Source organism: Plutella xylostella, chromosome 19 (genome assembly GCF_932276165.1).
Source record: "Plutella xylostella chromosome 19, ilPluXylo3.1, whole genome shotgun sequence".
Taxonomy (NCBI): Eukaryota; Metazoa; Arthropoda; class Insecta; order Lepidoptera; family Plutellidae; genus Plutella; species Plutella xylostella.
Genome location: NC_063999.1, coordinates 1574134 through 1595851, shown reverse-complemented (window position 1 = coordinate 1595851; position 21718 = coordinate 1574134). Strand labels below are relative to the sequence as shown.

At 38.7% G+C, this 21718-nt stretch overlaps 2 protein-coding genes across 2 annotated transcripts; both read right to left on the bottom strand.

The window, feature by feature from the left end:
* Positions 1-869: 869 nt before the first annotated feature.
* On the bottom strand, positions 870-3133 carry LOC105383354 (pupal cuticle protein 36). The gene is made up of 3 exons (XM_011553390.3): positions 3090-3133; positions 2175-2934; positions 870-1858 (listed from the first exon to the last, which is right to left on the bottom strand). Exons 1-3 carry the CDS (start codon positions 3096-3098, stop codon positions 873-875), a joined length of 1755 nt encoding a protein of 584 aa, XP_011551692.3. The 5' UTR covers positions 3099-3133; the 3' UTR covers positions 870-872.
* A 10427-nt stretch (positions 3134-13560) lies between these two features.
* LOC105383355 (RNA polymerase II degradation factor 1) lies at positions 13561-17517 on the bottom strand. Its single transcript, XM_011553391.3, has 3 exons — positions 17371-17517; positions 15679-16660; positions 13561-15164 (listed from the first exon to the last, which is right to left on the bottom strand). Exons 1-3 carry the CDS (start codon positions 17377-17379, stop codon positions 13780-13782), a joined length of 2376 nt encoding a protein of 791 aa, XP_011551693.3. The 5' UTR covers positions 17380-17517; the 3' UTR covers positions 13561-13779.
* Between the last annotated feature and the right edge of the window lie 4201 nt (positions 17518-21718).

Below are 21718 nucleotides of genomic sequence, written 5' to 3'. Positions count from 1 at the left end.
TTTAAAAGTACCAACATAGAATAAGATGGCGATATTTTATCATTAACTTCCGGTGAAGGGACATGCTGCATAAAATTGCACATCAGATCAAGGACTATTTAATGTTACATCCATCAGCCATTTTCCCCATATTATAAAACGTAAACTAAAGATGTATTCTTCGTTCTGTAAGGTGTTATGATCTACTATCTTTTTAGAGTAATGTTATCCATCTCGTATTCATCAATCTTGCTGTGTAACCTGTGTATGTGTTGTGTTAAGTAAATAAATAACTTATCTATCTATCTATCTATCTATCTTAATTACGGGAAAAAATACATATTTAGGTAGTAGTATTTTAAACTGGCCTAGTTGGTATCTAATCTTAGTGTTATAGACTGTACGTGTACATAGTTAATGCAACGTTACTATAAAAATACTTATTACCTAATAATGTTCAAAATGTTTTAAACATAATATTATTTACTCACGAGCAATATAATAGAATTTTTATGTGTAGAAAGTTATACAATAAAGATAATATAATATTTAAGTAAGTAAGTTTTTATTTAGGTTAGTAGTAATAATCTGATTCTGAGTTCCTGTAGGAGTAGTTTGGTACTATACCAATTGAACTTTTTCACTCCCCATGAGTTTAAAAGTTGAGCTAAATTAATTTTAAAAAATCCTACTGAATCCTTGAGGAAAATAAAGAAGATTATTTTGTACTTAATTAATTCACTTTATTCACATCGCAATGTTTTTTTGCAAACTAAAAACAAAATAACAAGCAATAGTGTTCGATATTTTTTTTACATTTTTGATTGCTATCAGAAACAAACTTGCTTTACACTTATATTATTTACAATTTTTTGGCCTAGATTGATTTGTGTTTAGTATTTGTAACCTTCCTCTTGGCTGAAGCTGGGCGGCTGTCGTGGTGCTCCAAACGTCTGCCCGCCCTGAGGCCCTTGGTTGAACTGAGCTGGTGCGTTGAAGCCAGCAGTCTGCTGCGAGGACGATCCTGATGCAGGGCGGTATTGCTGTTTCGGTGGGTCGTACTGGTACGGAGCACTTTGGTACTGAGATATCATTGAGCTTTGCTGCTGGGCATTCTGGGCGAAACCTTGGCTAGCAGGTCTGGCCTGGAATCCATTGTTGGCTGGCTGCTGGCCGTTGAAAGAACCCTGGGCCGGGCCGGCTGGGCGACTAGAAATGGGGCCTTCAGCTGACGTCAGTTTTGAAGGTGCGGGCGCACGGCCACCGAATGTCTGCTGTCCTGGTGCGAAGGTTTCAACAGCAGGTGCAACGGACTGAGAAGGGCCACGGAACGAATCTTGGGAAGATCCCGGTCGGTTGTATTCATAACCGGAAGCTCCCTGCTGCTGAGCAGCGAAAGTGTTCTGGGCAGTAGGTTTTTTGAATCCCTGGGTTTGGGCTTGGTTGTATTGAGCAGAAGGAGCAAACGCGTTTTGAGTAGGACGAGAGGGAGCGAATGAAGACTGGGCTGAGCCGGATGGGGCAAATGCATTCTGAGCGGGACCAGCAGGTGCAAACGAAGACTGAGCTGGGCCAGACGAAGCAGAGCCTGAGGGAGCGAATGCAGACTGAGAGGAACCGGTCTGGCTGAAACTGTTCTGTCCGGAACCAGATGCGGAGAATCCGTTTGTTGCAGAGCCAGATGGTTTGTTGTAATTGTTCTGAGGAGCTTGGCTGTAGGCTGAAGATGGGGCGTTGTACTGTCCAGCAGTCTGTTGAGCATTGTACTGTTGAGAAGAGCCGAAGTTTGACTGGGCGTTGTACTGAGTAGCTGAGGCCGCGTTCTGCTGGGCGTTATATTGCTGAGGAACTGGCACGTTTTCTTCCTCTCGGTAAGCACCTGGAAAATAAAACATACCTATATATATTAATACAAAATACACCAACTTAATCATTTATTAGTATCGCTGAAGTTTTGTTATGTGGCGCTCGGTAGGTGCTATAAAAAATAAAATCAGCTTTATCGTTTCTATTTAGAGTTGGTGAAACACACTAAGTTTTAAATTTAACCTGGATTACAGAATTTCCTACATTTCTTGTAGTTTCAAATCAAGAAGTATATTTTCCACTTCATATATTATCAAGATTAAATCTTATATGAAGACAAAGACACAAGCCCAGTATTACGCATTTAAACTAAACATCTTGAACATTACCTTCTTGAGTTCCAGCGGCGGCAGCGGCGGCGTTCTTTTCAATGGACCTCAAGATTTCCTCTGGAATGGGCGGCGGGGTCGGCAGGTGGTCACCTCTGGGCTGGTATCCGTTCTCGTCAGCAGTGTAAGTCACTCTGTACGACTGACCATCATCACCGGTGTAGGCAAAAGCACCTTGAGCCATCACTCCGTTGGTGGCCACACCACTTTCTTCAGCAGAAATACCGTTGGATGTCTCGAAGCTGTAAGAGAAGTTTTCTCCATCGTTTTCGTTGACCAGCTTCAGTATTTCAGCGGAGCGGTCGGCGGCGGCTTGAGGGCGCTCGGGCTGGGTGGTCTGCTTGGCGAACCCTTGGTCAGCACCAAAGTTGCTTGAAGCACCAAAGCCAGCACTTTCAACTGATCCCTGGACAGAGGCAGCTCCGTAAGAAGCCTGGCCAGCTGACGGTCCCTGAGTCAGCTTCTGGGGCTGCGCTCCAAACCCAGGTTGACCTTGAGGCTGAGCAGCTTGCCCGTAGTTGTTGGCAGGCTGGTTGAATCCTTTCCCAGGCTGGTTGAGTCCAAAGCTTTGCTGGCTCTGTTCAAAGGTTCCCTGAGCTAGATTTGCAGACTGTCCGAAGCCAGAAGGCCCGGATGCTGGGCCTGAAGGTGCGTTGAGGGCGCCGGGGCTTCCACCAGCCGTGGCGGCGCCGGGCGGGGGCAGGTAGGTGCGGTCCAGCTTAGCCGCATACCCGCACGCTAGCACCGATATCAGAAGTAGCTGAAAAACGAAAAGATTCAATGTCACTATCACTTCACAAAACATTTCAATGCTGTAAAATTAACTCAGCCAAATTTTGAAAAAAAAAGGTTTATTTTTATCTTGTGTTACAACACAAGCTCACTGCATCTTAAATACACTTCACAACAAATTACCATCTTCATTTTGTTAGATGTTATTCTTCGTGAGGCCCTAATCCGAGTGTGCTCATGCTGAAAATTGCATCCTATTTATATGTAAGTTAAAACAGCTAAAGCTCGACTCACGGTCCTAACCTTTCCAGTAAAGATCCTACGTACACGCCGTACACCGTAGTCGTTTGTTGGTGTGCGTGAGGTGCAATTACCCAAAGATGTGCGATATATTTAAGCGTGATAAACTAATTGACCATAGTACCTACCTGTTAGGTACCCAAGTAATTTTATGTGTGCGTAGGTATGCATGTACTGTAAAAAATCAATACGTTGATGGCTAACAGGCAGGTTAGGTCAAAGTGAATGAATTTCGTGAGAAACTAATATCTATAAAAGTATATTTAAATGTTTCTTAATCTAATCTAAGGTCAACTGAGATCCACATACATACATTTACTTAATACTAGGCTACTTAAGTGGTTTATTTAGCAGTAATTTTGAGGTGTATAATGATATGATTGGGCGTTTAATTTTGAAGAGTCTTCAAATAGGTCGGATACTGTTGTGTATAATTTATATTCGGTCAAAATTATGTATAAGTATAGGTATACTTATACATCGTCATCGTCGTCGTCGTCGATAGGTATCGACGATTAGTTAACCAATAGTTTAAAAATAACTTGGGAAGAAAAGTAAAAAGGTATTATAAAATTTAAGAATATAGGGTAAAACTGCCAGTTATTGGCCATCGTTAGTTACTGGCCACTATAAACTTAAAAGTCATAAAATAAGGAATGAGGCATCACCTGCCATCTGTGTTTTTTAATAGAACTTTGTTATCTAACTGACTTTGTTTTTAGTAAAAAATTTTGCCACTATGAAAAAAAGCGCCATACTATGCCGCCTTTTTCTGACAGTTGGCGGTCGGACTTCCGCGTGTACGCTTCAGGGTAACGTATTTCTTAACGAAACACATTTCTTCAAAATTGACATTATTGGTGATTGAACGCAATTTAAGTGATTTCTTTAGCATATTTGTATGGTGTTAATGGTAAGTTTTATTAATATATTATAGTTTCATGCAATTACCTTTGGGAAGGGGAGTTTATGGAGGTGGCCAATAATTGAATCAATATATTGCAAATTTTGTGTTACTGGCCGCCTATGCCAATAACTAAATAAAAATGCAAGTACTCTATTTAGATGAAAATCGACTGTTTTCACAATATTTATAAGTTGTAGTATCGTGTGGCAAAATATCACGCACTTTTATCAATTAAATTCAGTTACTGGCATAGGTGGCCAGTATTTAGTGGTGAAGTGGCCAATATCCGACCGATGTATTTTGTTACAGTGCGCAAACCATTAGCAACGGGATGCCACCTAAACGAAGACAGATGACTTAAATGAAGCCTTCAAATTCATAAAAGACAAGACATATAAGACAATAGAAAATAGTTTTCAGAAATTCAACAATATTTTATTGAAGGATATCGATCGACGAACCGTCTTGCCCAAAAGCTCGACGAGTTTCAGCCCCCAGAGCAAGCTGGGTTTCGAAAAGACTTTAGTACAATAGATCTACACACACTGCACAGTAAGGCAGATTATACAGAAGACCGAAGAGTATAATCAGCCTCTGTGTCTAGCCTTTGAGGATTATGAGAAAGCCTTCGTCTCCATCGAGACGGGCAGTTTTGGACTCCTTAGAGAGATGCTAAATCGACTGTCGCTATATCGGGGTGTTGAGATGTCTATACAATGCTGCTACTATGACTGTCCAAGTACAGGACCACAAGAAAAGACCTATCCAAAGGCAACGAGGAGTGAGACAGGGAGATGTGATATCTCAGAAACTGAAGACCGATGCATTAGAAGATGTCTTTAAGACGTTGGACTGGAACGGACACATGTCAATGTCACACCTCTGCTGCGCAGACGACATCGTCAATATGGCAGAATGTCTGCCGGAACTCAGCTGGATGCTAAGTGGCCTGAATGCTGCTTCCCAACCTGTAGGCATCCCTCAAAGCCTGAAGACAAAAGTCTAGTCAACCACCTCATCCTGCACAGTGATGACGTATGGTGCAGACTGGTGCACCGATTTAAAGTGCACATGCTATGGAGAGAGCTATATGCTTGGGGTTGCTCTGATAGATCGTATCAGAAATAGGGTCTATCTGTCAAAAAACTAAGGTTACCGACATATAGCTGTCAAAATGTGCTTAGATAAAATGGCAGTCATATCTCCCGATTCTGCCGAAGAACAAATAAGCGTTGGGTTAGACGAGCTCTCGTATAGAGATCACGAACAGGCAAAAGCAACGTGGGACGCTCTCCTGCCCGTTGGACCGACGATCTTAGGCGGGTAGCTGGTAGTGGCTGGATGAGGAAGGCCGAGGACGAGGACCGAGTGTTATGTTTGGGAGAGGCCTATGTCCAGCAGTGGATGAGTATTGGCTGATGATGATTCTATGACGATGAATAAAATACGCATGTACAGCGTCGGTAGATCTTGCTTTGCTTGATTGGTTGTATGTAAAGTACGCAGGAACGGTGTTTATTAAGTAATTATATAATTATGTAAACAAAAAACTTGTTGTATATAAATGTTATATTTCTAGTATTTTATTCTTAGAAAGTTGATTGTTTTTTTTTGTTTTTGAAGTTTAGCCGTGGTTAATATTATTCTGCAACTGATTTTAATAAAGTTTTTATTAAAAGAGACAACATTTATTACAATTTTTTAGAGGTTTAAAGCTTTTTTATAAAATTAATTCCTGTGGCCAATAACCAGCCTATGGATGGCCGGTAAGTGATTTTTTTGGCCAATAACTGCAATTTTACACAGGTTTGCAATAACATATATATTTTTATCGGTTATAGTTTTCTAAATAAATTATTAATTTACTGCGAGGCAAAAGTAGCTTTTCTAGATTACATTCATACACCATCTGTCAATTTTGGTTTAATCTGTATGAAATAATTCAGCTTTGAAGTGGCCAATCCGCTTAGTTGGCCAATAACTGGCAGTTTTACCCTAATAGGTATAGCGACTACTGTAAATCATCACGACAAATTACGTCCCCACTGCTGGGGCACGGGTCTCCTTCCAATGAAGGAAGGGTTTAGGCCTAGTCCACCACGCGGGCCTAGTGCGGGTTGGTGGACCCCAACACAAGTTAAGGGTCAACGGGTAAGTGGGCAACCCGACTGCCAGATGTTTTTAGTTGTTGTTAGAAGCCAGCCTCTTTAATATTCGTGATTATTATGTACAGTTATATTTGGCAATTTTGAATAAGTAGTTTTTTAGTCACATCATATTTATGTACAGGATGTTGCCAAATAAACTAAGCCAAAAGGGTGTAACTGAAAACGGATTATTAAATGTACGCGAATTTATAAAATTTACTATTATAATAACTTATGGAACACCCTGTATACACGGTCAAACACATAACCCTTTTTTGATTTGCCGTTGCATATATAGTCCAGTCAATAAATGACTCAAAATGAGGTGTAGAGTGCGTGAGCAGGTAACTAAGCGATTCCTTCAGAAACTTGTTCAGGGGGCTTAGGTTGTTAACATACCAAAAGTCCTGACTCCTAGGTGATGAGCGGGGGAAAGGAGGGGGGGTTAAAGGTACGAGTTTTTGGTTTTTAGCTTATATCTCGAAAACGGTGCATCGGAGAGAAATATTTTCAACTAATGAAATAGAGCTCTTAAAATTATCTAAAACTTTTATATCATATGTTTTTTTCTAATTCCTAACTGTTTTCGAGCTATTACCCTCGGAAAAAGTAGAAATTTACAAGAAAAAAACATTCATGTCAAAACATTCATAAACATTGCATCATATTGTCTAAACCTATTAATAAACGAATAAAATGAAGAGGAAAGAAGTTGTAGATTTTTTAATTCCCTTTCATAATATATATGCATATGCTGGTCAATGTCCAACCCGCCTAAAGTTACAGCTATTTTAAACTTGCATTTTGCTAAATTCACTGACATAACTCACCGAGTTAGTAAGCTTAAGTGTAAGTAAAATAGCTGTAACTTTAGGTGGGTTAGACATTAACCAGCATATCTATATATATTCTAAAAGGGAATTAAAAAATCTACAACTTCTTTCCTCTTCATTTTATTCGTTTATGAATAGGTTTAGACAATATGATGCAATGTTTATGAATGTTTTGACATGAATGAATTTTTCTTGTAAATTTATACTTTTTCCGAGGGTAATAGGTCGAAAACGGTTAGGAATTAGAAAAAACATATGATATAAAAGTTTTAGATAATTTTAAGAGCTCTATTTCATTAGTTGAAAATATTTCTCTCCGATGCACCATTTTCGAGATATAAGCTAAAAACCAAAAATTCGTACCTTTAACCCCCCCTCCTTCCCCCCGCTCATCACGTAGGAGTCGACTTTTGGTATGTTAACAACCTAAGCCCCCTGAACAAGTTTCTGAAGGAATCGCTTAGTTACCTGCTCACGCACTCTACACCTCATTCCTTGACTGGACTAATAGACGTGTAAAAAATACATAAGCAACATTTTTATAATTCTCAATTTTACTTTAAAACGCAAATAACCACGTACTTATTGCCTAGTTATAGATTTCTATGCATATTAATGTGACTTCTTTTTAATTCCTACTCTTAGATTAACGATATACGAACGAGATCGTGTGTCACAAAGAAACAAAAAAAGGGTCCGATTTTTTTTAAATATCGAACTGTTTTAAGTTCAGCCTAATGACAACCATTACAATGAACAGTCAATTCTTATAGAAATGGGGTGTTATTAGTCGAGACGTTTCGTTTTGTCTGACACTCCATCTAGTTTGTTTTCAATAATCTTTGGTCCTACTATTTAAGTAGACTGCCGCACAACAATTTTAATAGGTTTCTGTAAAGGTATCAATAATTACAAGGTTTAATTGTTTAGCCGGTGTTAATAACTTCGATAAAAATAATCTTATACGCTTACTGATCACAAGCAATGTAATCCTGCTTGAGACAAAGAAAAAAATACCAAAAATTATAGGTACATACACAGGTCTTATACACACTAAAATAGGTTTCTCGCTTTGCTCTGGAAAAGATTTTTTTTTTTATTTATTTATTTGGTACACAAAACAGAATAAAATCATTACAAATTAAGAATATAAGCATTGAAGTACATAGATCTAGATTTCATTCCAAAGCATGCATACACATAATCATATTAATATAAGGAACATGCTACATAATTAATTTATCATAATATCTATCAAGTGTTCATAATTTCATTCAATAGGTACAAACAATTTTACATAGTTTACAAACATATTACAATATTCTATACTATTCTATTCTATTAAATTAAAAGTAATTTTGAAAAATAAATAATCAAATTCACAAAATTAAATTTATAATGGCGTGCTATTTTTAAAGATTTTGGTTAAGCATCCTTTGAATTTATACCTACGGCAGTCAAAAACATCTATGTCTGGAAATGATTGTATGGTTTCATTATAAACTCTACACATTCTCACTATTGGATTGTAATAGGAAGTGTTGTTAATGTACACCCTCAGGGTAAAAGGTAGGTATTTGCGACATCTATTGCGTGTATTAAAATTGATTAGGGATAACAAGTCGGGACAGTCTATCATGTTGTGTATGATTTTGTGTAAATGAATTAAGTCAGATTGTTTTCTGCGGACATCCAAACGCATAATGTTAAATTTATTTAACCTTTGATCATAACTAGATAGGGTGCGTCCAAAATTACACCTGTACGACAATATCCTGAGAAATCTCCTTTGTACTCTCTCTATGCTATCGCTATGAACAACGTAAAACGGAGACCATATGATACAACCGTATTCCAGAATACTGCGGACAAGGCTATAATAGAGAGTGACCGAACTATAAGGTTTTTTAAACTCCTTGGTAGACCTAAGCATTATACGTAATTACGTACCTATGTATGTATAGAAATACTATGTATAGCTTATATCGGCTGTGCCTTTCTCAATTCGCTAAAGTTAGGTCCCACAGGATCGATATTGTAGATCCAGCATGCATTATAATTTTAGTACTTCCATCATCATCATCATCATCAGCCAATAATCATCCACTGCTGGACATAGGCCTCTCCCAAGGAGTGCCACAACACTCGGTCCTCGGCTTTCCTCATCCAACCACTACCGGCTAAAGTCGTCGGTCCAGCGGGCAGCAGGGCGTCCCACGCTGCGTTTACCTGTTCGTGGTCTCCACTCGAGAACTCACGGAAAGTTCTCTAGTAGGGACCACACTTAGAGATTCACCTAGAATTGTGTGATGTGTGGTGTCTCTTAATGATTTTTTTATTTATTTTTGCCAAACCATTCCATAGTTTGAATTGAAGACAATTAATATTGCTTTAGGTCACAAGGTCACATTGGTTCAAGACAAAAACCAAACTGCTAACCGTGGACCGCGAACAAGTTCTGACCAACTGCAGTCGCCTCAACACGTTAGACCGCGTAAGCGACTTCAATTATCTCGGATCTCTCATCACTAACGATGGAAATTGCGATAGAGAAATCAAAAGACGAATCCAGATTGCTAAAAGCGCCATGACCAAACTTGAGAAAATATGGAAGAATACAAATATCACCAAGCGTACCAAAGTGAGACTCGTCCACGCACTTGTCTTCCCTATTTTCTTGTACGGCTCCGAAACATGGACAATCAAGGCCAATCTAAAAACAAGAATCGATGCATTTGAGATGTGGATCTGGCGCAAGATGTTGCGCATACCATGGACAGCCTTCAGACGGAATGAATCAATCCTGAATGAGCTCAAAATCTTTGTGCGCCTGTCTGATATCTGCCGATCCCGCATGCTGAAATTTCTTGGGCATATCGCACGTAGTGGCCCAGAATCCCTTGAAAAACACATTTTGATGGGTAAAGTGGAAGGGAAAAGACGAAGGGGTCGTGCTCCTGCAAGATGGTGTGACCAAACCCAATCATATCTGCAACTCCGCCTGCACGAAGCTCTACACACTGCTGCAGACAGGAGCACTTGGAGGACACTGTCCCGGCCCAACCACAATGCTGTCATTAACTGATGATGGTCACGATCCCCATTCATTGGGGTACCGACTTTAATGATTAGGTCACAAGTGTTGGTACTAATGAGTTTCAACAAGGACTGTCTTAAGATTTAGCTAAAAGCTATTTAGATTTTGCACACATTTTGGAGGTCATGTAGGTACTTGTGATTTTCTATAGGTTTCTATTTTAGGCAAAAAAGTGTCTGGCTTCTGTCTTGCGCAATTAAAATCACTGAACTTGAAATATTATGGCATATTCATATTGCAGAGATGGTGAGAAGCTTAATTAAGAGGGTCTAGTACACAGTACAGGTTTGACAGGTTGGCGAAAACTATTAAAGTTTACGTTTTCTCTCATACTAAGTAGCGCCTCTTGCGGAAACTGTAATGAAACTTTTGATAGATAATGTATGCAGATGACAGGAGAAAACGTAAACTTTTTAAATTAAAAAAAAATAATAAATCCCGTACTAGAGGCCCAGGTCTGGTCCAGGTAATCTAATTTATGTACAATGACGGGCTTTGACTCTTGATACAGTTTTAAAAAACATTGGTAAATTTTTACATGGTCGAGCGACCATCGACCATGTAAAAAAATTTTCACCATTGCTTTAAATCACGCTTGACGGTCGAATGGTGTAGTGGCCCTGACTGCTATGCCGAAGGTCCCGGGTTCGATTCCCGGCTGGGACAGATATTTGTTAAAAGACAGATATTTGTACTCGGGTCTTGGGTGTTGATATTTAATTTAATATGTATCTATCTATGTATTTGTGTAGATATATCAACTGTCCGATACCCATAACACAGGCTCTACTTAACTTGGGGTCGGATGGCCGTGTGTGAGATGTCCCCACATATTTATTTATTTATTTCCGTGAATTACCCTTTGCATAATAATGTGAGTCAAAATCATTTCGGCAACATTTCTTTGGTTTAGTATTTAGAATGAGTCAAAGGCCTCTTATTAAATCATCATCAGCCTATATCAGTCCACTGCTGGACGTAGGCCTCTCCCAAGGCACGCCACTGTATGCAATCTTTCACTTTCCGCATCCAATCATAACCAGCCTCCTTTCGCAAGTCGTCACCCCATCTAGCCCATCTAGCAAAGGCCTCTTAATAGGTGTATACCAATCTTTATTCAGATCAATGGTATTCAAACTGTATCAAATCAGTAAATAACATTGAAATGAATGTTATTTACTGATTTGATCCCCCGATGGAAAAAGGGGTGATAAAAGTTTAAAGTCTGTGTGTGTATATCCCAGCAACATTTACAAAAAATATAAGTAGTTTCAGACATTATTTTATATGTAAGTACTTGTTGGTTTTGAAGAGGTATCACTGAGTATAATATTTTGAATAGTACTTACTTACTTATACAATACAATACAATACTCTTTATTTGCACCGAAAAAAACAGAAACAATACAAAATAAAACTTAAAAATAAAGAACAGTACAAAAAGGCCTTATTGCTTATAGCAATCTCTACCAGACAACCTTTGTTAATCGTCTTTCAACAAAGTGGAACTTTTTTGAATAGACATAGACCAGTTCCTAAGTGCATTGGTTCGTAGACTTGGTAGCCGTAAGGCGTGGCTTTATAACGTGAGGTCGCGGGGTTCAAATCCCGACCGAGCATGTTTGTCCGGGCTCCACTTATCTATGATCTGCGCCATGCACAAATGAATTCGTTGGAATTTCGGTGCAGTTTTATTGTGCTTTTGTTTTGAACTACAGTCGTCGAAATATAATAGGCCCGTTTGGACAGCTACACAAATTTGCTATTTACTCTTGATTTACTTGATGTAATACACAAAAAGACACATAATCTGGCTTTGTTAGATTTTTAATGATTTTGATTTGATACCAGCTGTCATCCCATACATTTCGTAGCTGTCCAAACGGGCCTATTATATTTCAACGACTGTAGAATGGGACGTTTTCTAAATGCTTATCTAAAAAAAAGAACTAAGTAAATCATCGATAGCGAAAAATTAAACGTTAAAATTTATATCTGTCCCAATTTGAAAAACCCACAGATAGACCTAAAAAAGAAAAATTTATTCCTCCTTTTTTTCAATCTGACGTTGAAACTAAACAAAAAAATAACAAACAAATTATTGGGTTTTTTTAAAACGAGACGGATCTCGTTAACAGTTAATAAGGTAAGCGGATTCAATAAGGTTTTTATTGCAATGTGAATGTGAACACATTATTGCAGTGAATCACTGTCATTTCTCACTGATCAATGAAAACCGGTTGCGGATAACAAATGGTGGTGCTACCACACTAGCGCGTACCGATCGTTTAAACTTTAGCCTGGCGAATATACTTACTTGGCGAATGAAATGTAACAAGGAGTATGTGGCTAAATAATAATACACTTAGGCCGTGTTTCACAATGTCTGGATCAGACAAGTAGCCCTTATCCAGACATTATGAAACAGACCCTTAGTAATAGATTATCCTGTGTGCATGTATTCTGTGATCAAGATGATATATATGTACTATCCTCGAACGCACTTGATTCAACTCAACTACTCTGAGATATCACAAATAAATATTTTAAAAAAACAATTAAAAAACCGTTAAAATACGCCACCGATAACTTCTCAGGTTTAGCGGCTTTGTACAGAGGCAGACATATTTGAACCACGCCTCTTCCACAGTTGTTGAAAAAGTTTCTTATGTGGCCGACTTCAATAAATAAAGAGTCACAAAAACCACTTATTAATTGTTATAAAAAAACACTATCTAATACACCTTATTACGGTGAAATATTATTCCGGTCTACTAATATAATTTCACATGGTGGGAGTGTGGGACTGATTCGCTCGCGTAAGTGTAGCGTTACCCTCATATTGATCGTACATCCACAGTTTAACTTCAGTTGTGACTGCTCATAGTAATAAGGCTGAGGTGCTGATTTTGAAAAGATATATTACATAATATGAACAGATATAATAACAGTTCAGTTTTACTGATGATGAAAATAATTTCGCCATGTTTTTTTTTAAATTAAGACCTAAAAATATACCAGACCTACAGAAAAATAAAAAAATAAGGCCTTACAATATTTTTATATATCGCCGTAATTTTTTTATATCACCGAATAGTACCTAAATATCTAACAATTGCATTTTCGACTATAGATGGCTACTTGCGAGTTGCGACTGTTGCGAGGTAACATTTAATACTCGTAGGTGTATGTAACTAAAGATTTTATCTGCAGTTAAACTTTCAGTTTATAGTACCGTGTCCACACAGTTAGCGCGATTAACTGTTTTAAGTTGTTAAAGTTATTTATTGTACACTTATCATCCTTATTTTTTATTTAAAAGTTCAAACTTGCTAATTACCTTCATGACAAGTGGAAAATAAACTCATTGTTTCCTTTATTCTTGGAATAATTTATTTTTCGCCTCACGGCTCTGTATAAAGTGTGTATGCTTACAAATGTTAAATGACGATAATATTCATTCATAAACTACATCTAATAATTATATTTTGTACTGTATCACATACATAATTTCATATCATACTATACTTAAATAAATTACATACTAAAATTAGGTTTATAGCTTAGTCTATGGCACTAGGGTCCTATCCTAGTATTGGTATCCGGTGTTTTCGTTAAAGCTGGGTGGTTGCCGCGCTCCTCCGAAGTTCTCATTGTAGTTTTGGCTGGCGAGGGGGCTCGAGGCCTGTTGGGCTCCCTGGAACTGATTACCGAAGTTCTGTGCTCCATTTTGGTTCTGGTTTTGGCTTTCCTCTTGTTGGGCAAACTGGTTGTTGACCTGCGGCTGGGTCACGAAGCTTTGCTGCTGTTGCCCGAACTGGGGAGCCTGTCCAAACTGCTGGCTGTTCTGAGGCCTGGCCGAGAACTGGTTCTGGACTGGGACCTGGGTAGGGGCGGGCTCGGAGATCTGAGGCTCGGGGGTGGACAGCACCGGAGCTGGCTTGTTGTATTCGTAGATTTCCCCATTGTACTGCTGGCCCGCTGGCTCCTGCGTGGGCTGGGCTTGGAACTGCTGATTCACTTGCTGTCGCTGACCGAAGTTCTGGAATCGGTTCTGTTCGAATTGGTTCGGCACAGCTGGTCGGGAGAAGTTGATTTGAGGTTGTTCATGAATTTGCTGCTGGACGACGGGCCTGGAGGGGGCTTGGAACTGCTGAGGGGCTTGTTGCACTTGAGGTCGGACGTTGAATTGCGTCGACTGGGCAGGGGCAGAAAACTGAGAGGCGGCGGCCTGAGTTACTCCATTGTTTTGTTGGTTCTGGACCTGAGGTACTGCGGTCTGTTGCACGGGGATGATGGTGGGTGCCGCGGCCGCAGGGCGGGGGTACTGAACTTGCCCTTGAGGACTCTGGAAGTTTTGCGCCGGGAAAGATTGCTGAGGCCTGTTGTAGTTGTAGGAATGGACTTGGTTGTTGGCTGGGCGTTGAGCAACAAAGTTGTTCTGCACGGCCGGTCTGTTCTGGCTAACTTGGTTCACAGATTGCTGTTGCGGGCGGTTGTAGTATTGAATGGTGGGCAGGACAGTGGGTTGAACAACTTGTTGCACGGGCTCTTGTACGTTGAAAGCCTGGATCGGCTCAACCTGTTGACTTGCAGGTTCAACTTCCGCCTCTCTGTTTGTGTACCTATTGATGATGTTGATTTCCAATGGAGCTGCCGATGGTTGAGCAGTTGAGAGAGGAATTGTGGTAATTTGTTGAGTTGGCTGGGCCGGACGGACTTGGTTATACTGTTCTACAGGAGGCAAGTAGCTCTGTGGTCTGGATGGCTGAGCAACTTGCTGTTGTCCGAAGTTGTTGAACGACTGCTGTTGAGCGAATTCATTGTTAATTGGCTCTTGGATGATCTGTTGCGGTCTGGCATTGTTCTGTGAAGAAGATGAAGACGAGCTGCTCGACTGTGCGTTCACGGATCCTACGTTCGGTCTCGCATTGTACTCGCTTCCCGCATTGTATCGCTGCGCGTCGTACGAGCCTGGAAATAAAAATGAAAGTTGTTGGTGATTTGTCAGCAGGCTTGTTGTAAGGCAATAGATCAGACGGCATCATTAATCAATGCGGACAAAAGGCGCTGAATGCAGAGCGGGTGACAACGGTGTCAAATTTTGTCAATATATTGAATGGGTTGTTACATATTGCATGTTACATTATGAATGAGATGGATTTTACCATTTACGTCCTTGACATGAAGACGTACTTTCGCTCGATTAAATAACACGTAATTTTAAATTTAGAGCATTTGAAGTTACCTATAATACCTAATTTATTTTTTATAAAAATTAATGTTAAAAGATTGTGACATGAATCAAACAATTACAGAATTAAAAACCGCTACAAAAGATAATCCGATTGAAAAAATATAAACATTTATCATTCATTGCCCACCAAGCGAGATGATAAATGAAATCAATCTATAACCCGCTGTCACGAGTTGGAATCGAAGGTATCAATTTGTTATTTACACATTATTAATAACTCAATACACTTACCATCATCTCGGATACCGGCGGCTTCGTCGCGGGCATTCTGCTCAATAGATTTCAATATGATGTCAGGAATAGGAGGAGAGGTGGGCAAGTGCTTGCCCTGAGGAATGAATCCTCTCTCATCAGCTGTGTAAGTCACTTCGTAGTTCTCACCATCATCACCGATGTACCCGAATGCTCCTTGAGCTTGGTTTCCATTCACCGTGTTTCCTGTCTGCTCAGCAGTGATTCCGTTGTCAGTTTGGAAAGAGTATCGGTACTTCTCGGCTTCAATTTCGTTTTCGTATCTGACTATGTTTGCGCGTCTGTCCTGTTCTGCGTTCGGCCTCACTTGGATCTGTTGGGGAGCCACTGATGGCTGAGGTACAAAGGTTTGTTGAGGAATGAAAGTTTGTTGAGGAGCGAAGGACTGCTGCTGTTGATTGAAAGATTGTTGGGGAGCAAACGACTGCTGCTGCTGAGGAACGAATGACTGTTGCTGGGGTACAAAGTTCTGCTGTGGCTGAGAAACAAAGTTCTGCTGTTGCTGTGGTACGAACGTCTGCTGTTGTTGAGGTACGAACTGTTGTTGTTGAGGTACAAATTGCTGTTGCTGGGGTTGGCTGAATCTCTGTTGGACGGGGGCAGTAAACGCTGCCTCTCCAACTTTAGAGTTCTGGGATCCATACGAGGGCCTGGGAGCACCCAATCCAGTCTCGAACTCATTAGTCCTGGTCCCTGGGTCGGCGTCTACCACGACTCCTTGGAACTCATTGTTGTAAGCTCCACTTGGGGCACCCTGGACTGCTTGGTTGCCCTGGTTTCCTTGGTTGTACTGAGTGGCTTGGTTTCCTTGGTTGACCTGGTTTCCTTGGTTGGATTCCTGGTTGAAGGGGGTCTGGAGGGCTCCGGGGCTGCCCCCAGCAGTGTCAGCGGATGACGGAGGCAGGTAGCCCCTGTTCAGGTTGGCCGCCCCACATACCGCCACTAACGCGGTAAGAATCAACTGAAATTGCAGAAAATGTCATGTTAGATCATTGATTGCCGGCACTTGAATAAATAAATGGGAAATAAAAGGTATGAGTATTTGTTTATAATTTTGAAGTTAATAATTAAAGTGTAATTTTAGATAAAAGATTTGAATATTTCCGATTATTTGGACAGTATTATTTGAAATTGCTATTTTGATATTTTATGACATTGTAAGTAAACTGAACATTATATTATATTTGAGAAGGTATTTAAATTTACAATGAATAAAGTTTTAATAAATACCTAATATTGAATAAAGATGTAAAGTAAGTATTCACTTTATTTTAATAAAATATCTAACAATTTTAAAAAGAAACAATTGCTTTTAAAATGGAAGTTATTATTGCAACGATTATGTAAGAGTGTATGAATTATGCTCAGTGTTGGTCCTTTTTATTTCTGGATAACTAGATCTTCAGTTTTCCATATTTATTGATAACTAACGGAAGTAACGAATTTAAATCGAAATATTATTTCTGCTAAAAATACACTTCCTGAAAACGGGAAAATCCTGATAAACTTCATAATTTATTTACTTTTTAAAGGTACAGAAAAACCTAAGGAAGAGACCCCTTTTGTGACATAGTGTTGTCTCCGTCCATTAATCAAATGTCACAAGACGCTATTCTAACGAATATTAGCTCGTCACTTTCGCGGCACTCAAAAAAAGTATATTATTATTACCAATTTCATAGTAGTTTTTTTGTCTATCCCGGTCGGTGGATGTATGTACGGTACGATGAAGCAACCCGCACTGTGGTTGAAGAAGACGACATGTCAGTTTTTATACCGCGCGGGAAGTTGTCGAAAATCGTGCGCAGACGCATGTGCGCGGCGCAAGGAGCAAATAAAGCCTCCTAATTGGAGGGCTATTCTGATGCGTGCGTTTCTTTGCAATTTCAGATTTCAGTGAGTGTGACTGACTAAAAAATAAAGTTTCAGTGACAATAGCAAAAATTTACTCTTGTTTTCGGTTTGGAAAAGATTACCTTAATGACGCCGTCTGCAGTATTGAAACGCCTTAACAGCGCATCAGATTATTTACCAACTAAAAACTTACATATTTTGATCAAAATATTTCTGAAAATTTGATTCATTTGATGTCTACATTTTGAAAGTGGAACTTTTTATTTGTTAAATTAAACTTTACTTAACATTTATAAATAAAATAAATACAACGAGCTTAGTAAATATGAATAACATTTTAATCACAATCTGAAAGTTTCACAAATTCAGCTTACGAGAAGGGGGCGAGAATGCCCCTTTGAACGATAATTTTGTCGGTCAAACTATTTTTGAGAATACTGTTTGAAAATCTGCTGGTGAATAGATCATGAATGAATTTTTACCTCCATCAGAAAAAGAGGGGTCTTTTAAGTTTAACGCATCCATTGTGAGCAGCTCTTGTGTATGTCTCCGACAAGCAAAGTCATAATAGAGGAAATATAAAAATATGCATTCAAGCCGACCTTATTTACTAAAAAATACTTATTTAATGTTTCTAAAAGCTGTACTAACTTAATTGTATGGATTTATGGTTCATTTCATTCAATATGTAAAGTAGATTATGCATACTTTAGTAAACTGCACTGAAAGAAAATCAAGAAAGGACAATATTATAATTCAATAAATCATTAATATCCTATTCACCACTGAAATCATGAACAATCGGACCAATCAGGTTAAATAGTTTATTTACTTTTGCCAAAATGTATTGTTCTGTTTAATATTTATAATGTATATAGTATACTTAATGATTTATTTTTATATCATGATAATTATAAATATGTTTCAGGTGATTCACCGTTTTCCATGACACGTCCATAGAAATACAGTTTTTTATATGAAATCCATAGAAACCATTAAGTATAGTGACGTTGCCGCAACCTAACTCTTCAGCGCTTATGCGCGTATGCGAAGCTATGCTTTTAAACCCCAGACGAAAAAGAGGTATTATACGTTTACCATTGTTTGCTGTGTATCTGCCTGTGGTAACGTTTCTCCTGAACGGCAAAACCATTTTGGTGAGATTTGAATTCAACGTTGGATATAATTATCTCTCGTTCTCAGGTCACCAGCCGCACGTAAAAATAATATTTTTCACCGTGTTTAGTGTGTCGTAAGTTGCTGTTGCTGCTTTTATCACCACTTAGCGCAGAGAGAAGTTTCGGAGCGGTGCTACGACTCTATCTCAATTTGTAAAACGTACCTACCTAGTCCACCAACACGCACTAGGCCAGCATGGTGGACATGGCCTAAAACCCTTCCTTCATTGGAAGGAGACCCGTGCCCCAGCAGTAAGGACATTATAGGTCGTGCGTGATGATGACCTACTTATTGCATGAAATCTCTCGTTCGTTCGTTTTAGTTAACCTAGAATAGACCTCGCAAGGTATCCCGATTTTGATTGTATGTAAGGTAGCCTTTTTAGCAACTTTCAGTACACAATCTCATTGGTCGATTTTTACCTCGTACCCGCTTTGTTATACAGCCCCGGTCTTCCAATTCAATATAATACTCTTTATTTACACAAAAAACGTAGAATTAAAAAAAACAATACCAAAAGGCGATTTTATTGCTTATAGCAATGTCTACCAGACAACCATTCTCATGAACATTGAACAGGCAGCCTCAGTGCGAACTTATTTCCTTTTCCTCCAATATTGATCGAAGTACTTACGCACGCCAAAAAGTAAATAGCTATACTTACACGTGCACTTTAAATTACATATTTCCAAAATATTCTATACCACTTAATTATTTATCATACACATAAATAATATACCTAATTATTAATTAATCGGCTAAACATACGGATGGAACAACTTGCACCTAATTACATAAAAATGTATGAGTTATCTTCTGCAAAACATTTTTATGACCACAGATGTTTGGTACTTGACGTCAATTTACACAATTAAGATGGTTTAAATTTAAAATCACCTATAATATTAATAAATATTCAATTATTTAATCATAGTATCGTGACTTAGTTTGGTAGGCTTTACCATGGCTCTTCTAATGAACTAAATTAATGAAACAAGGACATCCGTAGGTAAAATTATTATTACTTACTCAGCTTTTGCTAATTAATCAATAAGTCCGCTGGATTGCGCTGTTTTATTTTTAATTTTGGAATAAGTAGGTAGGTACTTGCTGTTTTGTATAAACTCATTTTGTATAAACTGAAAAAAGGTCGTGTAAAATCAATGGTGTGTGTACTGCGTAGCCATTCGCATCAGCTTCCTATTTTGCCAATTGATTTATTTACTTACCACTTATTAAAATGTGTAATATTGTAATATACTCACGAGCACTGAAAGAGTTCGACCTACCATTGCCGTTCCACATGTCACTGATCTTTTGTGGTCGACCAAGTGTGGGAAGAATGTTTCATAACAACATTACCAATAGGTATCTTATCTACATAACATCGAACTACCTATCCCGATCAGCATGCCTAGACTAGACTAACATACAAAACTCATAATCGTAACACCTATAACGATCTCTACCAGACAAATCACAATGTCTATTAGGTACATAATAATAACACAATGTATTGACCTAAATTAGTCACTTGTCTGACTGTCTGTCTACATAGATAGCTTTTAGTAGTACCTTTGTCGTGGATGTTCATTTTGTCATTAGATCACTAAGGCAAACACTCGTATTGATATAAAAAAATAAGATTATTTTGGTGGAGATAGTTTATCTCAAAATCAGGCAGGACCTACCTTAATTACATTCACGGGTGATGAAAAGGTTCCACTGAGAAAAGAACCAAATTATTCCTAAACGGAAAAGGCGACTCGGCTTCTGCAACATTGAAGTACACGTGACAGAGCATCAGGATATTACCAACTAAAATCAATAATATTTTATACAAATTTTAATGAAATGTTTGAAAAATTGGGGTCATTTGGTGTCGGTCGGTATTTTGTGAGTGGAAACTTTTCATTGCCAGTTTAAAAGACAAACTCGGAAATTATGTTTTATTGATAATTAAGTACCTACTCATATCGCAGAAAGCGAAGTTAAATGGTCCAGTTTTTATTCCCGGAATTCCCACGAGATAAACCCTTGAAGGTAACCTCACCAGTCAATGACTAATTGACAAAACCGCATCATCTTTAACATTTTTGCCAACTATAAAAGGTGATCAGTAAGAATGTAGTCTGCGATCATAACAATACATAAGTAGGCTGTTTATATTTATTTAAGGAGTGGTAAATCTGGATTTTCTTCGGACACGTCACTAATTGAAAGTAGTTTACATTTAAAGAGCCTCCTTGCGTCCGGGTAATCTACTCGGGGTAATGTATCGATCAATGGCCGGCCGGCATCGTAAAGATATATTGTTGTGTAAAAAGAAAATTTAATTAATAATGTGGAGAATTATAGAGATGTTTTTTTCATGACGCGACGACCTTAGTAAGTGGCTGGATGATAAGGCCAGAGCGTTGTGGCGCTTCTTCAGAGAGACCTATGTCCAGCAGCTGCCGCTACACGGATTCGTTATCGACATTAGATTAGCCATAAATACGGCGCTGTGATTGGTGACGTCGATAACGGACCCGTGTAGCAGCCGTAGTTTTATTACGGGTTGATGATGGTGACAATGATGAATTCACTTTTATTCAAATTTAATCCATCGCATGGAGGTTTGTTCTTTGCTGTTCGATGTAAGTATCGTCGCGTCGATGTTTCGTTGTCTCATAAAGTCTCGTTGACCAAAACGAGTTTAGTGTTTTGGTTCGTTGACCGTAACATAAAAGTTTACGGGCGAACTTGACCATAATATAAAATATTTGTTTACTTAGCCGAGGTAAGTGCATAATTCATTATACTTATAAAAAAAAACTTATATAAAAATATAGACCCTTACATGGAAGAAGTTTTAGTCAGTCCTTTGAATTTTATTTTTTAACCGACTTCAAAAAAAGGAGGAGGTTCTCAATTCGTCGGGATCTTTTTTTTTTTTTTATATTTTTTTTTATGTATGTTCACCGATTACTCCGCCGTTTATGAA

Coding starts and splice junctions, on each gene's coding strand:
- LOC105383354 (XM_011553390.3), bottom strand. Junction 1,859..2,174: donor CGCCGCTGGAACTCAAGAAG/GTAATGTTCAAG, acceptor TTTATTTTCCAG/GTGCTTACCGAGAGGAAGAA.
- LOC105383355 (XM_011553391.3), bottom strand. Junction 15,165..15,678: donor CGCCGGTATCCGAGATGATG/GTAAGTGTATTG, acceptor TTTTATTTCCAG/GCTCGTACGACGCGCAGCGA.